The 21,114-nt window shown below is 48.5% G+C and overlaps 1 protein-coding gene across 1 annotated transcript in view; it reads right to left on the bottom strand.

Annotated features, from left to right (window-relative positions):
- LOC132402321 (collagen alpha-1(XI) chain-like) overlaps positions 1-21,114 on the bottom strand; it is a 404,241-nt gene that overhangs the window by 247,967 nt on the left and 135,160 nt on the right. Inside the window, exons 12-13 of the mRNA XM_059985200.1 lie at positions 5,697-5,759; positions 3,109-3,183 (exon numbers count right to left, since the gene is read on the bottom strand). Of these exons, the coding sequence (XP_059841183.1) occupies positions 3,109-3,183; positions 5,697-5,759 (138 nt within the window). The remainder of the gene's footprint in view (positions 1-3,108; positions 3,184-5,696; positions 5,760-21,114) is intronic.

The following is a 21,114-nucleotide window of genomic DNA, read 5'->3' as shown; positions in this document are numbered from 1 at the left end:
AACTATCACTGGCTCAAGGTGAATGAACCATCACTGGCTCTGGATGGTCTATTGGACCATTGGATAATCCCTCAGTGACTCTAGATAGTCTATTGCTGGCTCTGGCTGGACAATCCTTTACTGGCTCTGGGTGGGTGGTTCCTCTTGGTGGAGGGATCTCACATCTCCCAACAACCACATAGCCCCACTCCCTATTCTACACATACCCAAACCCATAGCAGCTTTACCAAATACCCAAACCCCCCAAATGCCTTTCCCCAATAGGACATCAACCCAAAACATCTACATCCCAACACTTAACAGCAACAGAAAAACAATCCAAAACCCCTAACACACAACACCTATTCTGACAAAACCTACCCTCAACTGAATTGCACCCTACCATAGATAGAAAAGGTTTACAAGAATATATAAATGGAGGCAGGTGGAATGGGTTACCAAGGCAATCGAGTCAGCATTTATAGGTTGTGCCAAACGGCCTGTTTCCATGTCTATAGCTGTAAATTGTGTTGACCCCAATGCTACACTGATCCCATTTTATTCTCCCAACATTCCCATCTACTCCCTCCAGGTTCCACCCCTCACCCACACACTAGGGACAACTTACAGCAGCTGATCAATCCACCAACCTGAACGAATCCGGGAGGTGGGAAGGGACCAGAGCTCCCAGGGAAAACCATGTGGAAACAGGGAGAAGGTACAAACTCCACACAGACAGTGGTTGAGGTTGGGATCGAAACTGGGTCTCTGAGTCTGTGAGGCAGCTGCTCTGCCCACTTAGTGAAAATGAATGACAAATACCATTTAATATCACAGCCAAGGGTTACCTTCTTTAAACCTCATAGCTCTCCATCCTCCATTATCAGTACTTACAACTTGAAAGGGGCATCCCAGTCACCCCTTCACTTTCCCACTTGGAGATCAGAATATCCTGTGCACCAGGGTCCCATCAACAACCACCTCTGATCAGAAGAAAACAAAGTTACACAGACAAACCCTTCAGCCCATCTACTGAGTTCTGCCACATCCATTGACTGCACCCGGACCATACCCCTCACAGCCATGTACTGTTCGAATTTCCATTAAATGCTGAAATCGAACCCACGTTCACCACTTCCACTGGCAGCTCTTTTTATACTCTACCTCTGTGTCAAAAATTCTCCCACAAGTTCCTTTTAAATATTTCACCTTTTACTCTTACCCATGTCCTCTTGTTCTCATCTCAACCAACCTGTGGCAGGGATGAGATGCTGCAAGTCTGTAATAAGACTAGGGAATGGGGGAAACTCCCGTTAGGTCAATGAATGTCTGTGAGGAGAGCACAGTTGAGGCTTGTGGTGGCAGACTCTCCATCAGGACTGGGGAAGGGTGTCGTATCAAGAACTCTCCCCACAGATGCTGTCTAGCTGTCGAGTTTTTCCACCATATCACTTGGGGAGGTGTGGAGTGGGGGAGTGAAGGGGTGTCCGGACAGTATAGTGAAGAAGGAAGGAGAGGATCCTTGGAGAGTGACAGTGAGGAGGGAGTGATTAGAAGTCATAGTGAAGGGTCAAGGAGGGGGGAGTGTCCCTGGGAACAACAGGGGGGGAGGGATGATTAGAGGTTGGAGTGAAGGGTCAGGGTTGTGGGGTAGAGTCCCTGGGAAGAATAGGATGGGGGAGGGGATGATCGGAGTGAAGGGTCGAGGAGGGGAAGGATAGGGTGGGGGAGGGAATGATCAGAGTGAAGGGTTGGGGTACAGGGAGTGTCCCTGGGGAAGGATGGGAGGGGTTGAACGAAGTGAAGGGTCGAGAAGAGGGTAGAGTCCCTGGGAAGGGGTGGGGGAGGGATTGATTGGAGGTCACAGTGAAGGGTTAGGGATGGGGGAGTGTCCCTGGGGAAGGATAGGGTGAAGGAGGGGATGATCGGAGTGAAGGGTCGGGGTGGGAGTAGTGTCCCTGGGAAAGGATAGGGTGGGGGAGGGGATGATCGGAGGTCACAGTGAAGGGTCAGAGAGGGGGGAGTGTCCCTGGGGAGGGTTAGGGTGGGGGAGGAGATGATCGAAGTGAAGGGTCGAGAAGGGGGTAGAGTCCTTGGGATGGATAGGGTGGGGGAGGGATTGATCAGTCACAGTGAAGGGTTGGGAATGGGGGAGTGTCCCTCAGGAAGGATAAGGTGGGGGGTGGGGATGATCAGAGTGAAGGGTCGGGGAGGGGGGATTGTCCCTGGGAAGGATAGGGTAGGGGAGGAGATGATCAGAGGTCACAGTGAAGGGTCAGAGAGGGGGGAGTGTCCCTGGGAAAGGATGGTGGGGAGGGGATGATCGGAGGTCTCAGTGAAGGGTCGAGGAGTGTCCCTGGGGAGGCATAGGGTGGGGGAGAGGATGATCGGAGTGAAGCATCAGGGAGGGGGGGGGTGTCACTGGGGAAGGATGTGGGGGAGGGGATGATCGGAGTGGAGGGGATGATCGGAGGTCACAGTGAAGGGTTGGGGCTGGGGGAGTGTCCCTGGGGAAGGATAGGGTAGGGAAGAGGATGATCAGAGTGAAGGGTCGAGAAGGGAGTAGTGTCCCTGGAAACAATAGGGTGGGGGAGGGTTTGATCACAGTGAAGGGGTCAGAGAGGGGGGGGTGTCCCTGGGGAAGGATAGGGAGGAGAGGGGATGATTGGAGTGAAGGGTCGGGGAGTGGGGTGTGTCCCTGAGGAAGGATAGGGAGGGGGAGGAGATGATCAGAGGTCACAGTGAAGGGTCAGAGAGGGGGGAGTGTCCCTGGGGAAGGATAGGGAGGGGGAGGGGATGATCAGAGGTCACAGTGAAGGGTCAGAGAGGGGGGAGTGTCCCTGGGGAAGGATAGGGTAGGGGAGGGATTGATCGGAGGTCACAGTGAAGGGTCGGGGACAGGGAGCGTCTTTGTTGTGGGAGGTTTTGAGAGGAAGGAAGTGGGATGCATCCAGGGTGGTGGAAGTATAGGAACACTTCAGACAGAAGATGCTCATAGGAGTATGGAGGGCTATTGTCCAGGGTGGGCTCGATGGGCCTAGGCAGATTAATATTTTGGCACGGACTAGGTGGCTGAAGACCCGTTTCTGTGCTGTAGTGGTGCAGTGTTCTATGAAGCAGTAAACTCACAGGAAGCATCAGCATTGTGCCAGGTGGTCCGGGTAATCCATCAGCCCCAGGAAGTCCGGCTCGTCCGATTGGACCCTGTTGGGAGAGAGAGGCATCACGTCACATCCCAGAGCAAGCATGGTCCTGTCAAGTAAGAGGCTGAGCCAGGAGAGAGCACAGCCTCAGGGAAACCAGTGCATACTTCCCACATTCCAGAAAACCACTATTCTGTCCCCCTGCCAGGGGCGCTCCCTCCATGAAAAGCACCTGTGGGAAGTACAGGCACAGCTCAACAGAAACAGGAAAGACTAGATAACACAGGCCTGCCGCACCAATATCCCATCTTTGCACAGCGAGCAACCTAGCTCCCTCGGCTCAGACATTACTCTGGGGTTAGCCCCCATACACCCCATGCTCCCTCGATGTGAACATGTTCGCAGTACCCACTTGTCCATGACCACACTGCACGGCTAGCGGAGAGAGGAATGTTCGTCACAAAACACCAGAGAATCTGCAGATGCTGGATATCCAGAGCAACACACACAAGTTACTGAGGAAACAACAGGTCAGACGGCATCTATGGAGGGGAAAAGTGTCTCAGTCCGAAATAATGACTATTTATTCCCCTCCATAGATGCTGTCTGACCTGTTGAGTACCTCCAACAACTTGTGTGTGCTGCTCTTAAAGCAATGTGCAAGATTATCATTAGAACCTTCTCAGTAATAATACAATCAGAGACAGTGGGAGGGCAGGTACACCCTGAGAGGGCTGAGGGGTGATACAGTGAGTCACACCCTGGGAGGGGTGTTCTGAAGGGGTGTGGGATCACACTGAGGGAGGGTCACACTGTGGGAGGGGTGGCACTGAGGGAGGGTCACACTGTGGGAGGGGTGGTACTGTGGGACGGTTACACTGTGGGAGGGGTGGAACTGAGGGTGGGTCACACTGGGTGGGGTGGCACTGAGGGAGGGTCACACTGTGGGAGGGTTGGTACTGAGGGATGGTCACACTGGAAGGGGTGGTACTGAGGGTGGGTCACACTGTGGGAGGGGTGGTACTGAGGGTGGGTCACACTGTGGGAGGGGTGGTACTGAGGGAGGGTCACACTGTGGGAGGGGTGGTACTGAGGGATGGTCTCACTGGAAGGGGTGGTACTGAGGGAGGGTCACACTGTGGGAGGGGTGGTACTGAGGGAGGGTCACACTGTGGGAGGGGTGGTACTGAGGGATGGTCTCACTGGAAGGGGTGGTACTGAGGGTGGGTCACACTGTGGGAGGGTTGGTGCTGAGGGAGGGGTGGTACTGAGTGGGGTCACACTGTGGGAGGGGTGGTACTGAGGGAGGGGTGGTACTGAGTGGGGTCACACTGTGGGAGATGCTGCACTAAGGGAGAGTGCGGAGGTAGTCTTAGATCTGCAGTTAATGTGTACACACTGTTGAGGTTTGGACCAATCTCCTCACACTATTTGTTGATGTGACTGCAGTTTTCCTGGTAACTGGTGATGAATATTCATCTCCAAACAAAATTAACTAAACTGAATCACTGAAGGTGCTGAGATGGGCTCTTGCTGTGCACGGTTTCCCTTGGGTTGGTTCTGAGATTCTGGCTGGATTCGTGAAGATCACATTCTTTCTGCTGGAGGATGGTGGTGCTTTGGGATTGAGTTTAAACCCTGCATAAGCAATCGGTACTGATAATCTTTCTGCAGGGTTGGCTCTGCCTTCTGTGATGGAAAGGCATTAACAGCCTTAAATCGCCAGAGTGCTTGTGGGCAGCCAAGGAGACAGGCTGCCCTTGTATTGAGGAGTCTGCCAGTGACAGCCAATGTTGACATTCCTTAACTGTATCAACGAACGACGAACCAGAAGCAGACCTTCAATCCCAGGGAGCGTCACTGACTGAAATGAGATCCGCCGAGACAGACGGTTCTTGCCAGAGACAAATGCTCCCACTCTGCATTTTAATAAGTTCCAACATCTGGTTTGTGTGAAGCTGACTCGGTAACATATGTCAAAGAATTCTTTTTCTTTCTCTCTCGCTTGGCTGCGTGCTGAGTGATTCTCAGGGGGAACCTGCAGGAGGAAGCGTACCAGTAGCTATGGCTACACACGAGCTTCTTAACTTTCCACCCTTCCAAACACTAGCTGCGCCTCACTTCAGCAGCACTCACACAACCTCAAAGCTACTTTCTCTCAAAATAAAATCAAACCATCTCTCTGTGCTCTGCGATTTTTGTTATTGAGAAGACGTTTGTTTGCACAAATGCACTTGGAGCTGAGTCAGACCTCCTGGGCTCCTAAAACTCTTTTTGCACGACTAATTTAATTTAATTTTTTGATCTATCCTTTTAAATGTCATTCGTAGCTTTGTTATTGTTATTATGTTTTGCAATATACTGCTGTCACAAAACAACAAATTTTATGACATTTTAAACCTGATTCTGATTCTAATCTTCAGAGGGAATTAATATCCTGCCTGAGAGCAAGTTAATGCCATTCTCTGTGTTGTGTACTGTGTTCCAAGTTGACCTATTTACCCCAGCGCTGAGCAACAGGGGCTGCAGACGGGATCTCTGATGTGAAGTGGAGCAATAGCAAACGTGACTCACCCGTGGACCAGGATCACCTTGAGGGCCGGGTGGACCCATCAGACCGGGGGAGCCTGGGAGACCCTGTGAAAAGGGAACAGAAGCATTTGGAATGCACGGCTGTGAAAACCATTCAGTAAAACCCGCCTGATCACAGCACAGGCAATGGAGAGAGGTGCCGAGACAGAGCAAGAGCTGCCCCAGACAGCTCCCATTACACTCAATCTGCAGCCTGTGAGCAGGCCATTCATCCTCTCCACTTGCTGCTGCTGTTCCCATTTCTTCCGGCACATTCCCTCTCCCATCTTTATCCAACAACCTCCCACCCAGACATCCCTCCGAACCCAGCCCAGAGTCACACAGCACGGAAACAAACACTTCTGTCTGCCATCTCCTGCTGTCCTTCATAACTAACTAACCAATTTACTCTGTCCAAACACTTCCCTGACTTGGTGATTCAGGTGCTCATCCATATACTTGTTCAACATTGCAAGGATCTCTTCCCACCACCCCCTCAGGCAGTGAGCACCAGATTCTAACCTCACTCTGTAGGATAAACCTCCCTCACATCCTCTCTACTTCCCCTACCCCTCACACTAAACCCAGGGTCTCTGTTACCAGGGATGGGTTGCACCTGAACTGGAGGGGGACTAACATCCTTGCGGGAAGATTTGCTGGTGCTGCTCCAGGGGGTTTAAACTAGATTTACAGGGGGAAAGGAACCAGAGTGTTAGAGCAGATAGTGAGGTGGAGAAGGATAAAGGTCATGCGAGAGCTGCAAATATAGCGCATGGAGTAAAGCCAGATCTAACAAATAAAGAGGCTTTGAGAAAAGAGAAACGGAATAAAGGGCGTGAGGGTAGTAAGTTAGAAGTATGTACTTCAATGCAAGAAACATCAAGAACAAAGGTGATGAACTGAGAGCTTGGATACGTACATGGAATTATGATGTAGTGGGCATTACAATTGTATTGGCGCGTGGCCTAGTGGATAAGGCATCAGTCTAGTGATCTGAAGGTCACTGGTTTGAGCTTCAGCTGAGGCAGTGTGTTGTGTCCTTGAGCAAGGCACTTAACAACACATTGCTCTGTGACGTCACCGGTACCAAGCTGCTTAGGTCCTAGTACCCTTCCCTTGGAGAACATCAGTGTCATGGAGAGGGGAAGGCTTGCAGCTTGGGCAACTGCCAGTCTCCCATACAATCCTGCCCAGACCTACGCCCTGGAAACGTTCCAAGGTGCAAATCCATGGTCTCACAAGACTAACGGATGCCTATGGCCATTACAGAGACTTGGCTTGGATTTCAGTGCTTTAAAAGAGGGAAAAGAGGGGAAAGAAGGGGGAAAAGGGGGAGGCAGGGTGGCAGAAAGGGTGGGTAATGTAGCAGGATCCACTTTTGAGTCAGTATGGGTAGAAGTCAGGAACAGGAAAGGAGCAGTTACTCTTTTGGGAGTATTCTATAGGCCTCCTGGTAGCAGCAGAGATAACGAGGAGCAGATTGGGAGGTAGATATTGGAAAGGTGCAAAAATAACAGGGTTGGTATCATGGATGACTTTAACTTCCCTAATATTGATTGGCACCTGATTAGTTCCAATAGTTTAGATGGAGCAGAGTTTGTTAAGATTCCTGGACAGATTCCTGTCACAGTATGTTGACAGGCCGACTAGGGGGAATTCGGTATTAGATCTAGTATTAGGTAATGAACCAGGTCAGGTCACAGATCTCTCAGTGGGTGAGCATCTGGGGGACAGTGACTACTGCTCCCTGGCCTTTTATCATTATCATGGAAAAGCATAAAATCAGAGAGGACAGGAAAATTTTTAATTGGGGAAGGGCAAATTATGAGGCTATAAGGCTCATAATGGCCCCAGATGTATGGATGGGCCAGGGTCTTAAGATATCAGAGGAATTGAGACAGATTGACATTAGGAAAGAAACTGTGATGAGTAGACTGGTAGGACTGAAGGCTAATAAATCCCTGGGTCCAGATGGTCTGCATCCGAGGGTTCTAAAAGAGGTGGCTCAGGAAATTGCGGATGCATTGGTAAGCATTTTCCAATGTTCCTTAGATTCAGGATCAGTTCCTGAAGATTGGAGAGTGGCTAATGTTGTCCCACTTTTCAAGAAGGGAGGGAAGGAGAAAACGGAGAACTATTGCCCTGTTAGCCTAACGTCAGTCGTGGGGAAGATGCTTGAGTCCATTATTAAGGACGAAATACTGGCACATCTAGATGGCAGAAATAGGATTAGGCCGAGCCAGCATGGATTTACCAAGGCAAATCATGCTTGACTAATCTGTTGGAGTTTTTTTGAGGGTGTAACAAGGATGTTAGATGAGGGTAAACCAGTAGATGTTGTGTACCTAGATTTTCAGAAGGCATTCGATAAGGTGCCACATAGGAGATTGGTGAGTAAAATCAGAGCTCATGGCATTGGGGGCAGGGTTTCAACATGGATAGAAAACTGGTTGGCAGATAGAAAGCAAAGGGTAGCAGTGAATGGGTGTTTCTCAGACTGGCTGGAGGTGACTAGTGGGGTACCACAGGGCTCTGTATTGGGACCACAGCTCTTTACGATTTATGTCAATGATTTAGATGAGGGCATTGAAAACTATATCAGCAAGTTTGCTGACGATACTAAACTGGGTGGCAGTGTGACATGCGAAGAGGACGTTAGGAGAATACAGGGAGACTTGGATAGGCTGAGTGAGTGGGCAGATACTTGGCAGATGTCATTCAATGTGAATAAATGTGAAGTTATCCACTTTGGAAGCTGGAACAAGAGGGCAGAGTATTGTCTGAACGGTGTCGAGTTAGGTAAGGGAGAAATGCAAAGAGACCTAGGAGTCCTAGTTCACCAGTCAATGAAGGTGAATGAGCAAGTGCAACAGGCAGTGAAGAGGGCAAATGGAATGTTGGCCTTTGTTACAAGGGGAATTGAATACAAGAGCAAGGATGTTCTTTTGCATTTGTACAGGGCCCTGGTGAGACCACACATGGAATATTGTGTCCAGTTTTGGTCTCCAGGTTTAAGGAAGGACATTCTGGCAATTGAGGAAGTGCAGCGTAGATTCACTAGGTTGATTCCTGGGATGGCAGGGCTGTCTTACGCAGAGAGATTGGAGAGATTGGGCTTGTACACGTTGGAATTGAGGAGATTGAGAGGGGATCTGATTGAAACGTTTAAGATAAAGGATTTGATAGGATTGAGGCAGGAAATATGTTCCAGATGTTGGGAGAGTCCAGTACCAGAGGGCATGGATTGAGAATAAGAGGTCAGTTATTTAAAACAGAGTTGAGGAAGAGCTTCTTCTCCCAGAGAGTTGTGGAGGTGTGGAATGCACTGCCTCGGAAGACGGTGGAGGCCAATTCTCTGGATGCTTTCAAGATAGATATCTGGATAGATATCTGATGGATAGGGGAATCAAGGGATATGGGGACAAGGCAGGGACTGGGTATTGATAGAGAATGATCAACCATGATCTCAGAATGGCAGTGCAGACTCGAGGGGCCGAATGGTCTACTTCTGCACCTATTGTCTATTGTCTAAGGCTAGAACTTGCGGGTGTGAACAGGGATGATGTTTTTGTGGGGAAATGTACTATGGACATGTGGTCGATGTTTAGGGATCTCTTGCAGGATGTTAGGGATAAATTTGTCTCGGTGAGGAAGATAAAGAATGGTAGGGTGAAGGAGCCATGGGTGACAAGTGAGGTGGAAAATCTAGTCAGGTGGAAGAAGGCAGCATACATGAGGTTTAGGAAGCAAGGATCAGATGGGTCTATTGAGGAATATAGGGTAGCAAGAAAGCAGCTTAAGAAGGGGCTGAGGAGAGCAAGAAGGGGGCATGAGAAGGTCTTGGCGAGTAGGGTAAAGGAAAACCCCAAGGCATTCTTCAATTATGTGAAGAACAAAAGGATGACAGGAGTGAAGGTAGGACCAATTAGAGATAAAGGTGAAAAGATGTGCCTCGAGGCTGTGGAAGTGAGCGAGGTCCTCAATGAATATTTCTCTTCGGTACTCACCAATGAGAGGGAACTTGAAGACAGTGAGGACAATATGAGCGAGGTTGATGTTCTGGAGCATATTGATATTAAGGGAGAAGAGGTGTTGGAGTTGTTAAAATACATTAGGACAGATAAGTCCCCGGGGCCTGATGGAATATTCCCCAGGCTGCTCCATGAGGTGAGGGAAGAGGTTGCTGAGTCTCTGGCTAGGATCTTTATGGCCTCGTTGTCCACGGGAATGGTACAGGAGGATTGGAGGGAGGCGAATGGTGTCTCCTTGTTCAAAAAAGGTAGTAGGGATAGTCTGTGTAATTATAGACCAGCGAGCCTTACGTCTGTGGTGGGAAAGCTGTTGGAAAAGATTCTTAGAGATAGGATCTATGGGCATTTAGAGAATCATGGTCTGATCAGGGACAGTCAGCATGGCTTTGTGAAGGGCAGATCGTGCCTAACAAGCCTGATAGAGTTCTTTGAGGAGGTGACTAGGCATATAGATGAGAGTAGTGCGGTAGATGTGATCTACGTGGATTTTAGTAAGGCATTTGACAAGGTACCACATGGTAGGCTTATTCAGTAAGTCAGAAGGCATGGGATCCAGGCAAATTTGGCCAGGTGGATTCAGAATTGGCTTGCCTGCAGAAAGCAGAGGGTCGTGGTGGAGCAAGTACATTCAGATTGGAGGGTTGTGATTAGTGGTGTCACACAAGCATCGGTTCTGGGACCTCTACTTTTCATGATTTTTATTAACAACCTGGATGTGGGGATGGAAGGATGGGTTGGCAAGTTTGCGGATGACACAAACTTGTAGGTGTTGTAGATAGTGTAGAGGATTGTCGAAGATTGCAGAGAGACATTGATAGGATGCAGAAGTGGGCTGAGAAGTGGCAGATGGAGTTCAACCCAGAGAAGTGTGAGGTGGTACACTTTGGAAGGACAAACTCCAAGGCAGAGTACAAAGTAAATGGCAGGATACTTGGAAGTGTGGAGGACAGAGGGATCTGGAGGTACATGTCCACAGATCCCTGAAAGTTGCCTCACAGGTAGGTAGGGTAGTTAAGAAAGCTTTCATAAGTTGAGGGATAGAGTTTAAGAGTTGCAGGGTAATGATGCAGCTCTATAAAACTCTGGTTAGGCCACACTTGGAGAACTGTATCCAGTTCTGGTCACCTCACTATAGGAAGGATGTGGAAGCATTGGAAAGGGTACAGAGGAGATTTACCAGGATGCTGCCTGGTTTAGAGAGTATGGATTATGATCAGAGATGAAGGGAGCTAGGGCTTTACTCTTTGGAGAGGAGGATGAGAGAAGACATGATAGAGGTATACAAGATATTAAGAAGCATAGATAGAGTGGACAGCCAGCGCTTTTTCCCCAGGGCACCACTGCTCAGTACAAGAGGACCTGACTTTAAGGTAAGGGGTGGAAAGTTCAAGGGGAGATATTAGAGGAAGGTTTTTTCCTTAGAGAGTGGTTGGTGCGTGGAATGCACTACCTAAGTCAGTGGTGGAGGCAGATACACTAGTGAAATTTAAGAGACTACTGGACAGGTATATGGAAGAATTTAAGGTGGAGGGTTATATGGGAGGCAGGGTTTAAGGGTCGCCACAGCATTGTGGGCTGAAGGACCTGTACTGTGCTGTATTGTTCTATGTTCTATGTTACAGGAAATTACTTCCCACAATCTACCCCATGTCTGTCCCTTGTAATTTTGTACAGCTCAGTAAGTACTTGGCCTCCTCCACGCTGAGGAATTGGATCGAGCCCCTCCACACTCTTCTGGAAGTGAGGGCCACATTCTCATTGGTAAGGACTGGGGGGATGGGGAGAGGGTGAAGTGGAAACAGCAATGTGCAGGGTGGAAAATAATGGCACAAACATAATCACCAAACCTTTCCTGGGGTGGGGGAGTCTAAAACTAGAGGGCACAGATTTAAGGTGACAGGGATAGATTGAGGGACAACTTTTCCACACAGAAGGTGGTGGGTATGAGGAGGTGGTAGAGGTGGAGACAATAACAGTGTTTAATTACCTTTAGAAAGGTATGTGAATAGGAACTGTTCAGACTTGGGCACACAGGACTATCTCAAGTGGAAAACTTCTTCAGCATGGATGAGTTGGGCTGAAGGGTCTGTTTGCAAGCTGAGTAACTCTATGATTCGATGTCATTTCACAAATTACTGTCATTCTCCACTCATTTACCCTGTAGCCTTCTATCTTCTCAGTCAGTGAGCAGACAGAATTGGGGGAGAGAGGGCAATCTGTGTGACAGTAGTAGTGAAGAGTGGCTGTGGACGTGGTGGTAAAAGGTCCTGTGAACACAATCACTATGATGTCTGGGGAGGTTATCCCGGAGGGAACATAGGTGGATCAGCAGATGTGTAGACCAATCCCAAAAAGGTGTGACAGCCTGAGGTTGATAGAGGGGGACTTTAACTTCCCCAATACTGACTTGGACTGGGGTGAGATTTGTTAAATCCTCTTAGAGACAATGTGTAGGGGATCCTGCAAGAGACAGGCCAGTGCTCAGCCTTATCTTTGGAAACGCAACTGGACAGATGGTGGAAGTGTCACTTGTGGATCATTATCATGATCCTGTCAGCCTCAAGGTGCGCAGTGAAAGGGAAAGAGTACCAGAGTAAAGTCTTAGACTGGACAAGGGCCAATTTCTACAGTGTAAGGCAGGACCTGTGATTGGCGACCTTTTAAACAGAGTTAAAAGAGAAGGAACATACTCAAAATTCTGCAGGAACTCAGCACATGGAGGTACGATGCTGTGGCCATTACAGAGACTTGGCTGTGAGAGGGACAGGACTAAATGTTTGATGTTCTGAAAGTTAGAAAGTTCAGATGGATGTAAAAGAGATGGAGAAATTCACTCCTGATCAGGGGGAGCTTAGAAAGAACACAGAGGCCTCACCCACTGAAGTAATCTGGATAGAACTCAGGGAAAAGAAAGGTACATTCACTCTGGTGTGGTTATATGAGATACCTCCCAACAGGCAGTAGAGGATTGAGGAACAGATATGTAGACAGATTATGCAAAGATGTAAAACCATTAGGGTTACCAGAGTGGGTGACTTCAACTTTGCCAATATTGACTGCTCCCTTGGTGCAGAAGAGCTAAACTGGGCAGAATTTGTTAGGTGAATCCAGGAGGGTTTGTGGACAGTCCAACTTGAAAACTGAGATCAGGTGCCGGGGAGAATTGACCGAGAGCAGGTGCCAGGGAGAGTTGACCAACAGCAGGTGCTGGGGAGAGTTGACCAAGAGCAGGTGCTGGGGAGAGTTGACCAAGAGCAGGTGCCGGGGAGAGTTGACTGAGAGCAGGTGCCGGGGAGAGTTGACTGAGAGCAGGTGCTGGGGAGAGGAGACTGAGAGCAGGTGCTGGGGAGAGAGGACCGAGAGCAGGTGCCGGGGAGAGTTGACCGAGAGCAGGTGCTGGGGAGAGGAGACTGAGAGCAGGTGCTGGGGAGAGTTGACCGAGAGCAGGTGCCGGGGAGAGTTGACCGAGAGCAGGTGCCGGGGAGAGTTGACCGAGAGCAGGTGCCGGGGAGAGGAGACTGAGAGCAGGTGCTGGGGAGAGGAGACTGAGAGCAGGTGCCGGGGAGAGTTGACCAAGAGCAGGTGCCGGGGAGAGGAGACTGAGAGCAGGTGCCGGGGAGAGTTGACCGAGAGCAGGTGCCGGGGAGAGAGGACTGAGAGCAGGTGCCAGGGAGAGGAGACTGAGAGCAGGTGCTGGGGAGAGAGGACTGAGAGCAGGTGCCGGGGAGAGTTGACCGAGAGCAGGTGCCGGGGAGAGTTGACCGAGAGCAGGTGCTGGGGAGAGGAGACTGAGAGCAGGTACTGGGGAGAGAGGACCGAGAGCAGGTGCCGGGGAGAGTTGACCGAGAGCAGGTGCCGGGGAGAGTTGACCGAAAGCAGGTGCCGGGGAGAGCTGACCGAGAGCAGGTGCCGGGGAGAGTTGACCAAGAGCAGGTGCTGGGGAGAGAGGACCAAGAGCAGGTGCCGGGGAGAGTTGACCGAGAGCAGGTGCTGGGGAGAGGAGACTGAAAGCAGGTGCCGGGGAGCGTTGACCGAGAGCAGGTGCCGGGGAGAGTTGACCGAGAGCAGGTGCTGGGGAGAGAGGACCGAGAGCAGGTGCTGGGGAGTGGAGACTGAGAGCAGGTCCCGGGGAGAGTTGACCGAGAGCAGGTGCTGGGGAGAGGAGACTGAGAGCAGGTGCCGGGGAGAGTTTACTGAGAGCAGGTGCTGGGGAGAGGAGACTGAGAGCAGGTGCTGGGGAGAGAGGACTGAGAGCAGGTGCTGGGGAGAGAGGACTGAGAGCAGGTGCCAGGGAGAGGAGACTGAGAGCAGGTGCTGGGGAGAGAGGACTCAGAGCAGGTGCCGGGGAGAGTTGACCGAGAGCAGGTGCCGGGGAGAGTTGACCGAGAGCAGGTGCTGGGGAGAGGAGACTGAGAGCAGGTGCTGGGGAGAGAGGACCGAGAGCAGGTGCCGGGGAGAGTTGACCGAGAGCAGGTGCCGGGGAGAGTTGACCAAGAGCAGGTGCTGGGGAGAGTTGACCAAGAGCAGGTGCTGGGGAGAGTTGACCAAGAGCAGGTGCTGGGGACAGTTGACCAAGAGCAGGTGCTGGGGACAGTTGACCGAGAGCAGGTGCCGGGGAAAGTTGACCGAGAGCAGGTGCCGGGGAGAGTTGACCGAGAGCAGGTGCTGGGGAGAGTTGACCGAGAGCAGGTGCTGGGGAGAGTTGACCAAGAGCAGGTGCTGTGGAGAGTTGACCGAGAGCAGGTGCTGGGGAGAGGAGACTGAGAGCAGGTGCCGGGGAGAGTTGACCGAGAGCAGGTGCCGGGGAGAGGAGACTGAGAGCAGGTGCCGGGGAGAGGAGACTGAGAGCAGGTGCCGGGGAGAGTTGACCAAGAGCAGGTGCCGGGGAGAGTTGACCGAGAGCAGGTGCTGGGGAGAGGAGACTGAGAGCAGGTGCTGGGGAGAGAGGACCGAGAGCAGGTGCCGGGGAGAGTTGACCGAGAGCAGGTGCCGGGGAGAGGAGACTGAGAGCAGGTGCTGGGGAGAGGAGACTGAGAGCAGGTGCCGGGGAGAGGAGACTGAGAGCAGGTGCCGGGCAGAGGAGACTGAGAGCAGGTGCCGGGGAGAGTTGACCAAGAGCAGGTGCTGGGGAGAGTTGACTGAGAGCAGGTGCCGGGGAGAGGAGACTGAGAGCAGGTGCTGGGGAGAGTTGACTGAGAGCAGGTGCCGGGGAGAGGAGACTGAGAGCAGGTGCCGGGCAGAGGAGACTGAGAGCAGGTGCCGGGGAGAGTTGACCAAGAGCAGGTGCTGGGGAGAGTTGACCAAGAGCAGGTGCCGGGGAAAGTTGACCGAGAGCAGGTGCCGGGGGGAGAGGACAAAGCAGGTGATAACAGACAAGTCCATATCAGACATGTAGGAGTTATTTAAAGACCAGCTGATCAGAATAAGGAAGAGCAGGATGGTAAGATTCTGAAGGACTGGATAAAGAGCAATGAGAGATGTTGTAAAGTTAGTCAAAAGGAAGAAGGAAAAAAGACGTCTAGGAAGCTGAAATCAAATAGGGTCTAGAAAGAAAACAAAGAATAGGAGAGAACTATAGGAGAGAATAGGTGTATAAGATGATGAGAGGCATTGACCGTGTGGATAGTCAGAGGCTTTATCCCAGGGCTGAAATGGTTGCCCCAAGAGGACACAGGTTTAAGGTGCTGGGAGTAGGTACAGCGGAGATGTCAGGGGTAAGTTTTTTTACTCAGAGAGTGGTAAGTGCGTGGAATGGGCTGCCGGCAACAGTGGTGGAGGCGGATATGATAGGGTCTTTTAAGAGACTCCTGGATAGGTACATGGAGCTTAGAAAAATAAAGGGCTATGGGTAAGCCTAGTAATTTCTAAGTTAGGGACATGTTCGGCACAACTTTGTGGGCTGAAGGGCCTGTATTGTGCTGCAGGTTTTCTATGTTTCTATGTCACTAGAACTTAAACTGGGAATCAGGGGTGGGGGGGTGGGATTGACAAGGGGTTATGAAATGCCTTGGGCAAGTAAAATTAAGGAAAATCCCAAGTACTGTATTTAATATCAAGAAGGTGACAAGGTAATAGGATACACATTGTGTCAAAAGGATAGGGAATAAGTCAGAGGGAGTAGCATGGATCTGTTGGTAAAAAATGAAATCAAATCATTAGAATGAGATGACATAGGGTTGGAAGGTGTTGAATCATTGTGAATAGAGCTAAGGAACTGCAAGTATAAAAAGACCCTGATGGGGCTTGTATACAGGTGCCCAAACAGTAGTAATGATGTGTTCTACAAATTACATCAGAAGAAAGAAACAGCACGCCAAAAGGACAATATTACAATAGTCAAATAGGATTTCAATATGCAAGTATATTGGGAAAATCAGGTTGCTGCTGGAATCCAGGAGGGGAAGTTTCTAGAATGCCTATGAGATGGGTTTTTAGAGCAGCTCATGGTTGAACACACTAGAGGATTTGCTATTCTGAATTGGGTGTTGTGCAATGAACTGGAATTATCTAGAGAGCTTAAGGTAAAAGAAACCTTAGGGGAAAGTGATCATAAGATGAGCAAATTCACCCTGAAATTTGAGAAGCAGCAGCTAAAATCAGATATATAATTATTACAGTGGAATAATGGGAATTGCAGAGGCATGAGGTCAAAATTGATTGGAAAAGAACACCGGCAGGGATGACAACAGAACAGCAATGATTGAAATTTCTGGAAGCAATATGGAAGGCGCAGGATATATACAACCCAAAAAGGAGGAGGTATCCTAAGGCAAGATGACACAACCATGGCTAACAAAATAAGTCAAAGCAAACATAAAAGCCAAGGAGAGGGCATATAATAGAGCAAAAATTAGTGGTAAGTTAGAGGATTGGGGAGTTTTTAAAAACCAACAGAATGCAACTGAAAAAATAATTAAGATAAAGATGGAATATGAAAGTAAGCTAGCCAATAATCTTAAGGAGGATGCGGAAGTTTCTTCAGATACAAAGTTTAAAAGAGAGGTGAGAGTGGATACTGGACCACTGAAGAACAATGCTAGAGAGGTAGTAATGGGGGACAAGGAAATGGCAGATGAACTGAATAAGTAATTTGCATTAGTCTTCGCAGTGGAAGACATTAGAAGTATGGTGGACGTTCCAGAGTGCCGGAGTTCAGAAGTGTGTGAAGTTGTCATTACTAAGGAAAAAGTTCTTGGGAAACTGAAAGGTCTGAAGGTAGATAAATCACCTGGACCAGATGGTCTACGCTCTAGGGCTCTGAAAGAGGTGTCTGAAGAGATTGTGGGGGCATTAATAATAATCTTTCAAGAGTCACTAGATTCCGAAATGATTCCAGAAGACTGCCAATGTCACATCACACTCCAAGGAGGGAAAGAAGCAGAAGAAAGGAAATCATAAGCCAGTTAGTCTGACCTCTGTGGTTGGGAAGAAGTTGGAGTCAATTAAGGATGTGGTTTTGAGGTACTTGGAGGCAAATGATAAAAATGGCCAGTATGGTTTCCTCAAGGGAAAATCTTGCCTGACAAATCTGTTGGAATTCTTTGAAGAAATAATAAGCAGGATGGACAAAAAAGGATCAGTTGATGTTGTGTACTTGGATTTTCAGATGCCTTTGACAAAGTGTCACACATGAGGCTGCTTAGCAAGAGCCTGTGGTATTAAAAGAAGGATACTAGCATGGATAAAGCAGTGGATGGTTGGCAAGAGGCAAAGAGTGGGAATAAAGGGAGCCTTTTCTGGTTGATTGCTGATGACTAGTGGTGTTCCACAGGGATCTGTGATGGGTCCACTTCTTCTTACTTTATAGGTTAATGACTTGGATGATGGAATTGATTATTTGTTGCAAAATTTGCAGATGATATGAAGAAAGATGGAAAGGCAAGTAGTTTTGGGGAAGTAGAGAGGCTACAGAAGGACTTCGACAGATTAGGAGAATGGGTAAAGAAATGACAGATGAAATGGAATGTTGGGAAGTGTCCAGTCATGCACTTTGGTAAAAGAAATAAAAAGGTTAACTATTTTCTAAATGGAGAGAAAATTCAAAGATCTGAGGTGCAAAGGGACATGGGAGTCCTTGTGCAGGATTCCCTAAAGGTTAATTTGCAGGTTGAGTCTACAGTGAGGAAGGCAAATGAGATATTAACATTCTTTTCATGAGGACTAGAATATAAATGCAAGGATGTAATGTAAAGGCTTTATAAAGCACCTGTGAAGCCTCACTTGGATTATTGTTATCAGTTTTGATCCTCTTAGAAAGGATTGCTGAAACTGGAGAGGGTTCTGAGTTTGTTCACAAACATGATTCCAGGATTGAACAGCTTGTTATATGAAGAGCGTTTTTTGGCTCTGGGCCTGGATTCACTAAATTCTGAGGCTGTGTCCTCTGGTCGTAGACTCTCCCAACAGAGAAAACATCCTCTCCACTTGACCTAATTGAAATCTATCAAATGGTGACCACTCTTGATAGAGTGGATGTGGAGAGGATGTTTCCTCTGGTGGGAGAGTCTACAACCAGAAGACACAGCCTCAGAATAAAGGGGCGACCTTTTAGAATAGAGATGAGAAGGAATTTCTTTAGCCAGAGAGTGGTGAATCTCTGGAATTCACTGTCATCAGCAGCTGTGGAGGCTAGGTCTTTACAAACATTTAAGGCAGAGGTTTGAAGAGATATGGGCAGAAGACAGCAGATTGGGGCTGAGAGAGAAATCAGATCAGCCATGATGAAATGGTGGAGGAGACACGATGGACTAAATGGCCTAATTCTGCTCCTATAGCTTATGGTCTTAAGGGAAGAGTAAGTCCACTCTAGGAGAAAGGACAGGATATATGTCTGGAGCCAGAAGTATTAAATGCACACTCATCAACTTGAAGAATATGGAGGAGAATGAGATCAGGGAGAGGGTGCTAATATTCCACTATGTATTGATACCTAGGAGAAGGAGATGCTGCGACTCCAGAAAAACATTGTGGTGGATGAATCCCCTGAGTGTGATGAGATCTGTTGGACAAACTTAGGTTACTTTCTTTGGAGCGTCAGAGTTTGAAAGGAGATCTGATCAAGATTTATGAAATTGTGATAGAGATAGATAGAATCTTTGTCCCAGAATGGAGATATCAAATACTAGAGAGTATAGGTTTAAGGTGAGAGGGAGAAAGGTCAAAGGAGATGTGTGGGGCAAGTGTTTTTTTAAACACTGCCTGTAAACAATTGATTGAGGGTTTTAAACAACATGAATATACAGGAAATGAATGAACCAGGTGAGATTCACTGAATTTGGCAGCAGAGTCAGCATATACATGAAGGGTTGAAGGGCATGTACCTGTTCTGTAATGTTCCCTGTTCTAAATCTCCAGGGCTAGATAAGAAATATCCAAGGTTATTCTGCAAAGCAGGGAGGAGGTTGCTGTGATGCTGGATATTTTTGCATCGCTGTTGGCCATAGGGCAGTGCCAGGGAGAATGGCTCATGAAGAATGGCAGCTGTGGTCATCCAGGTAGGCTAGGCTGGTGGAGAAAATCTTGAGGGATAGGACTCATGACCCTTTGGAAAGGCAGAGGAGGTGATGGAGTTAGATACAATCACTGTGTTTAGGAGATATTTAAACAGACCCTTGAATGGGCAAGGATATGGTCCTAATGTGGATGGGCAAAAAATTAGACAGCAAGGTCGTGATAGGCTGAAGGGCCTGTTTTTGTGCTGTATGACATTATGACCTCTCAACCCTCGCACTCCCCTTAACACATGTACGTCTTTCCTTAGGTAGAGCAGCACAGTGGCACAACGAGTTGAGCCACTGCCTCACAGCCATGGGTTCAATAACCACCTCTGGCGCTGTCTGTGTAGAGTTTGCATGTTCTCCCTGTGACCATGTGGGTTTTCCCCAGATGCTCCATTTCCCTCACACATCCCAAAGACGTGAAGGTCAGTGGGTTAATTGGCCAATATAAATTGTCTCCAATGTGAGGGTGAGGGTTGGAATCTGGGGGGGAGTTGATGGGAATGTGGGGAGAATGGAATGGAATCAGTGAGGGATTGGTGTCAATGGATGGCTGATTGTTGGCACAGACTAGATGGGCTGAATGGTCTATGCTGTATTTCTCCATGATTATGAAAGTTCTCCAAGACCCCAACATCCTGATTGGGAAATATATGATTGTTTCTTCCCCATCATTGGATATAAACCATGGAACTTTGGAAAGCTAATGAAGGCAAGGCAGTGGATGTTGGCTACATGGAGTTTAGCAAGGCATTTAACAAGGTCCACCAAGGGAGGGTGGTCAAGAAAGTTCAGTTGTTCAGCATTCAAATGAGGTAGTAAATTGGATTAGAAATTGACTTTGTGGAAAAAGCCAAATATTCATAATAGATGGTTGCCTCTCTGACTGGAAGCCTGTGACCATTGGAGTGCTGCAGGGATTGGTGCTGGGTCTATTGTTGTTTGTCATCTAGATCAGTAACCTGGATGATAATTTGATTCACTGGATCAGCAAGATTTAGGATATATTGGAGAGTGAGGAAGACTATCAAAGTTTGCAGTGGGATCTGGTCCAGCTGGAAAAATATGGAAAACGGAATGGGAGATGTAGTGTAAAACTCAGTGTGAGAGATTGTATTTTGGGAGGTCTTACACAGTGAACAGTGGGGCACTGAGGAGTGCAGTGGAACAAAGGAATCTGGGAATACAGATCCATAATTCCTTAAAAGGGGTGTCATGGGTAGATAGAGTTGTAAAGAAAGCTTTTGGCACATTGATCTTGATAAATCAATGTACTGAGTACAGGAGTTGGGATGTTATGATGAAATTGTATAAGATATTTTGGAGGCCTAACGGAGTATTGTGTCAATTTTGGTTACCTACCTACAGGGAAGTTGTAAATAAGATTGAAAGAATACAGAGAAAATTTACAAGGATGTTGCTGGGACTGGAGGACCTGAGTCATAGGAACGGGTTAGAACTTCACTACATAGAACATAAGGTGGTTCATTTTAGTAGGTCAAATATGATGGCAGAATATAGTGTTAATGGTAAGACTCTTGGCAGAGTGGAGGATCAGAGGGATCTTGGGGTCCAAGTCCATAGGACACACAAAGCCGCTATGCAGGTTGACTCTTTAAGAAAGCATACGGTGCATTGGCCTTCATCAATCATGGTATTGAGTTTAGGAGCTGAGAGGTAATGTTGCAGCTATATAGGACCCTGGTCAGACCCCACTTTGAGTACTGTGCTCAGTTCTGGTCGCCTCACTACAGGAAGGATGTGGAAACCATAGAAAGGGTGCAGAGGAGATTTACAAGGATGTTGCCTGGATTGGGAAGCATGCCTTATGAAAACTTTTCCTTGGAGCGATGGAGGATGAGAGGTGACCTGATAGAGGTGTATAAGATGATG

This window comes from Hypanus sabinus, chromosome 11 (assembly GCF_030144855.1).
Source record: "Hypanus sabinus isolate sHypSab1 chromosome 11, sHypSab1.hap1, whole genome shotgun sequence".
Classification (NCBI taxonomy): domain Eukaryota; kingdom Metazoa; phylum Chordata; class Chondrichthyes; order Myliobatiformes; family Dasyatidae; genus Hypanus; species Hypanus sabinus.
Note: the sequence above shows the minus strand (reverse complement) of the source record. Positions and strands in the feature narration are given on the sequence as shown.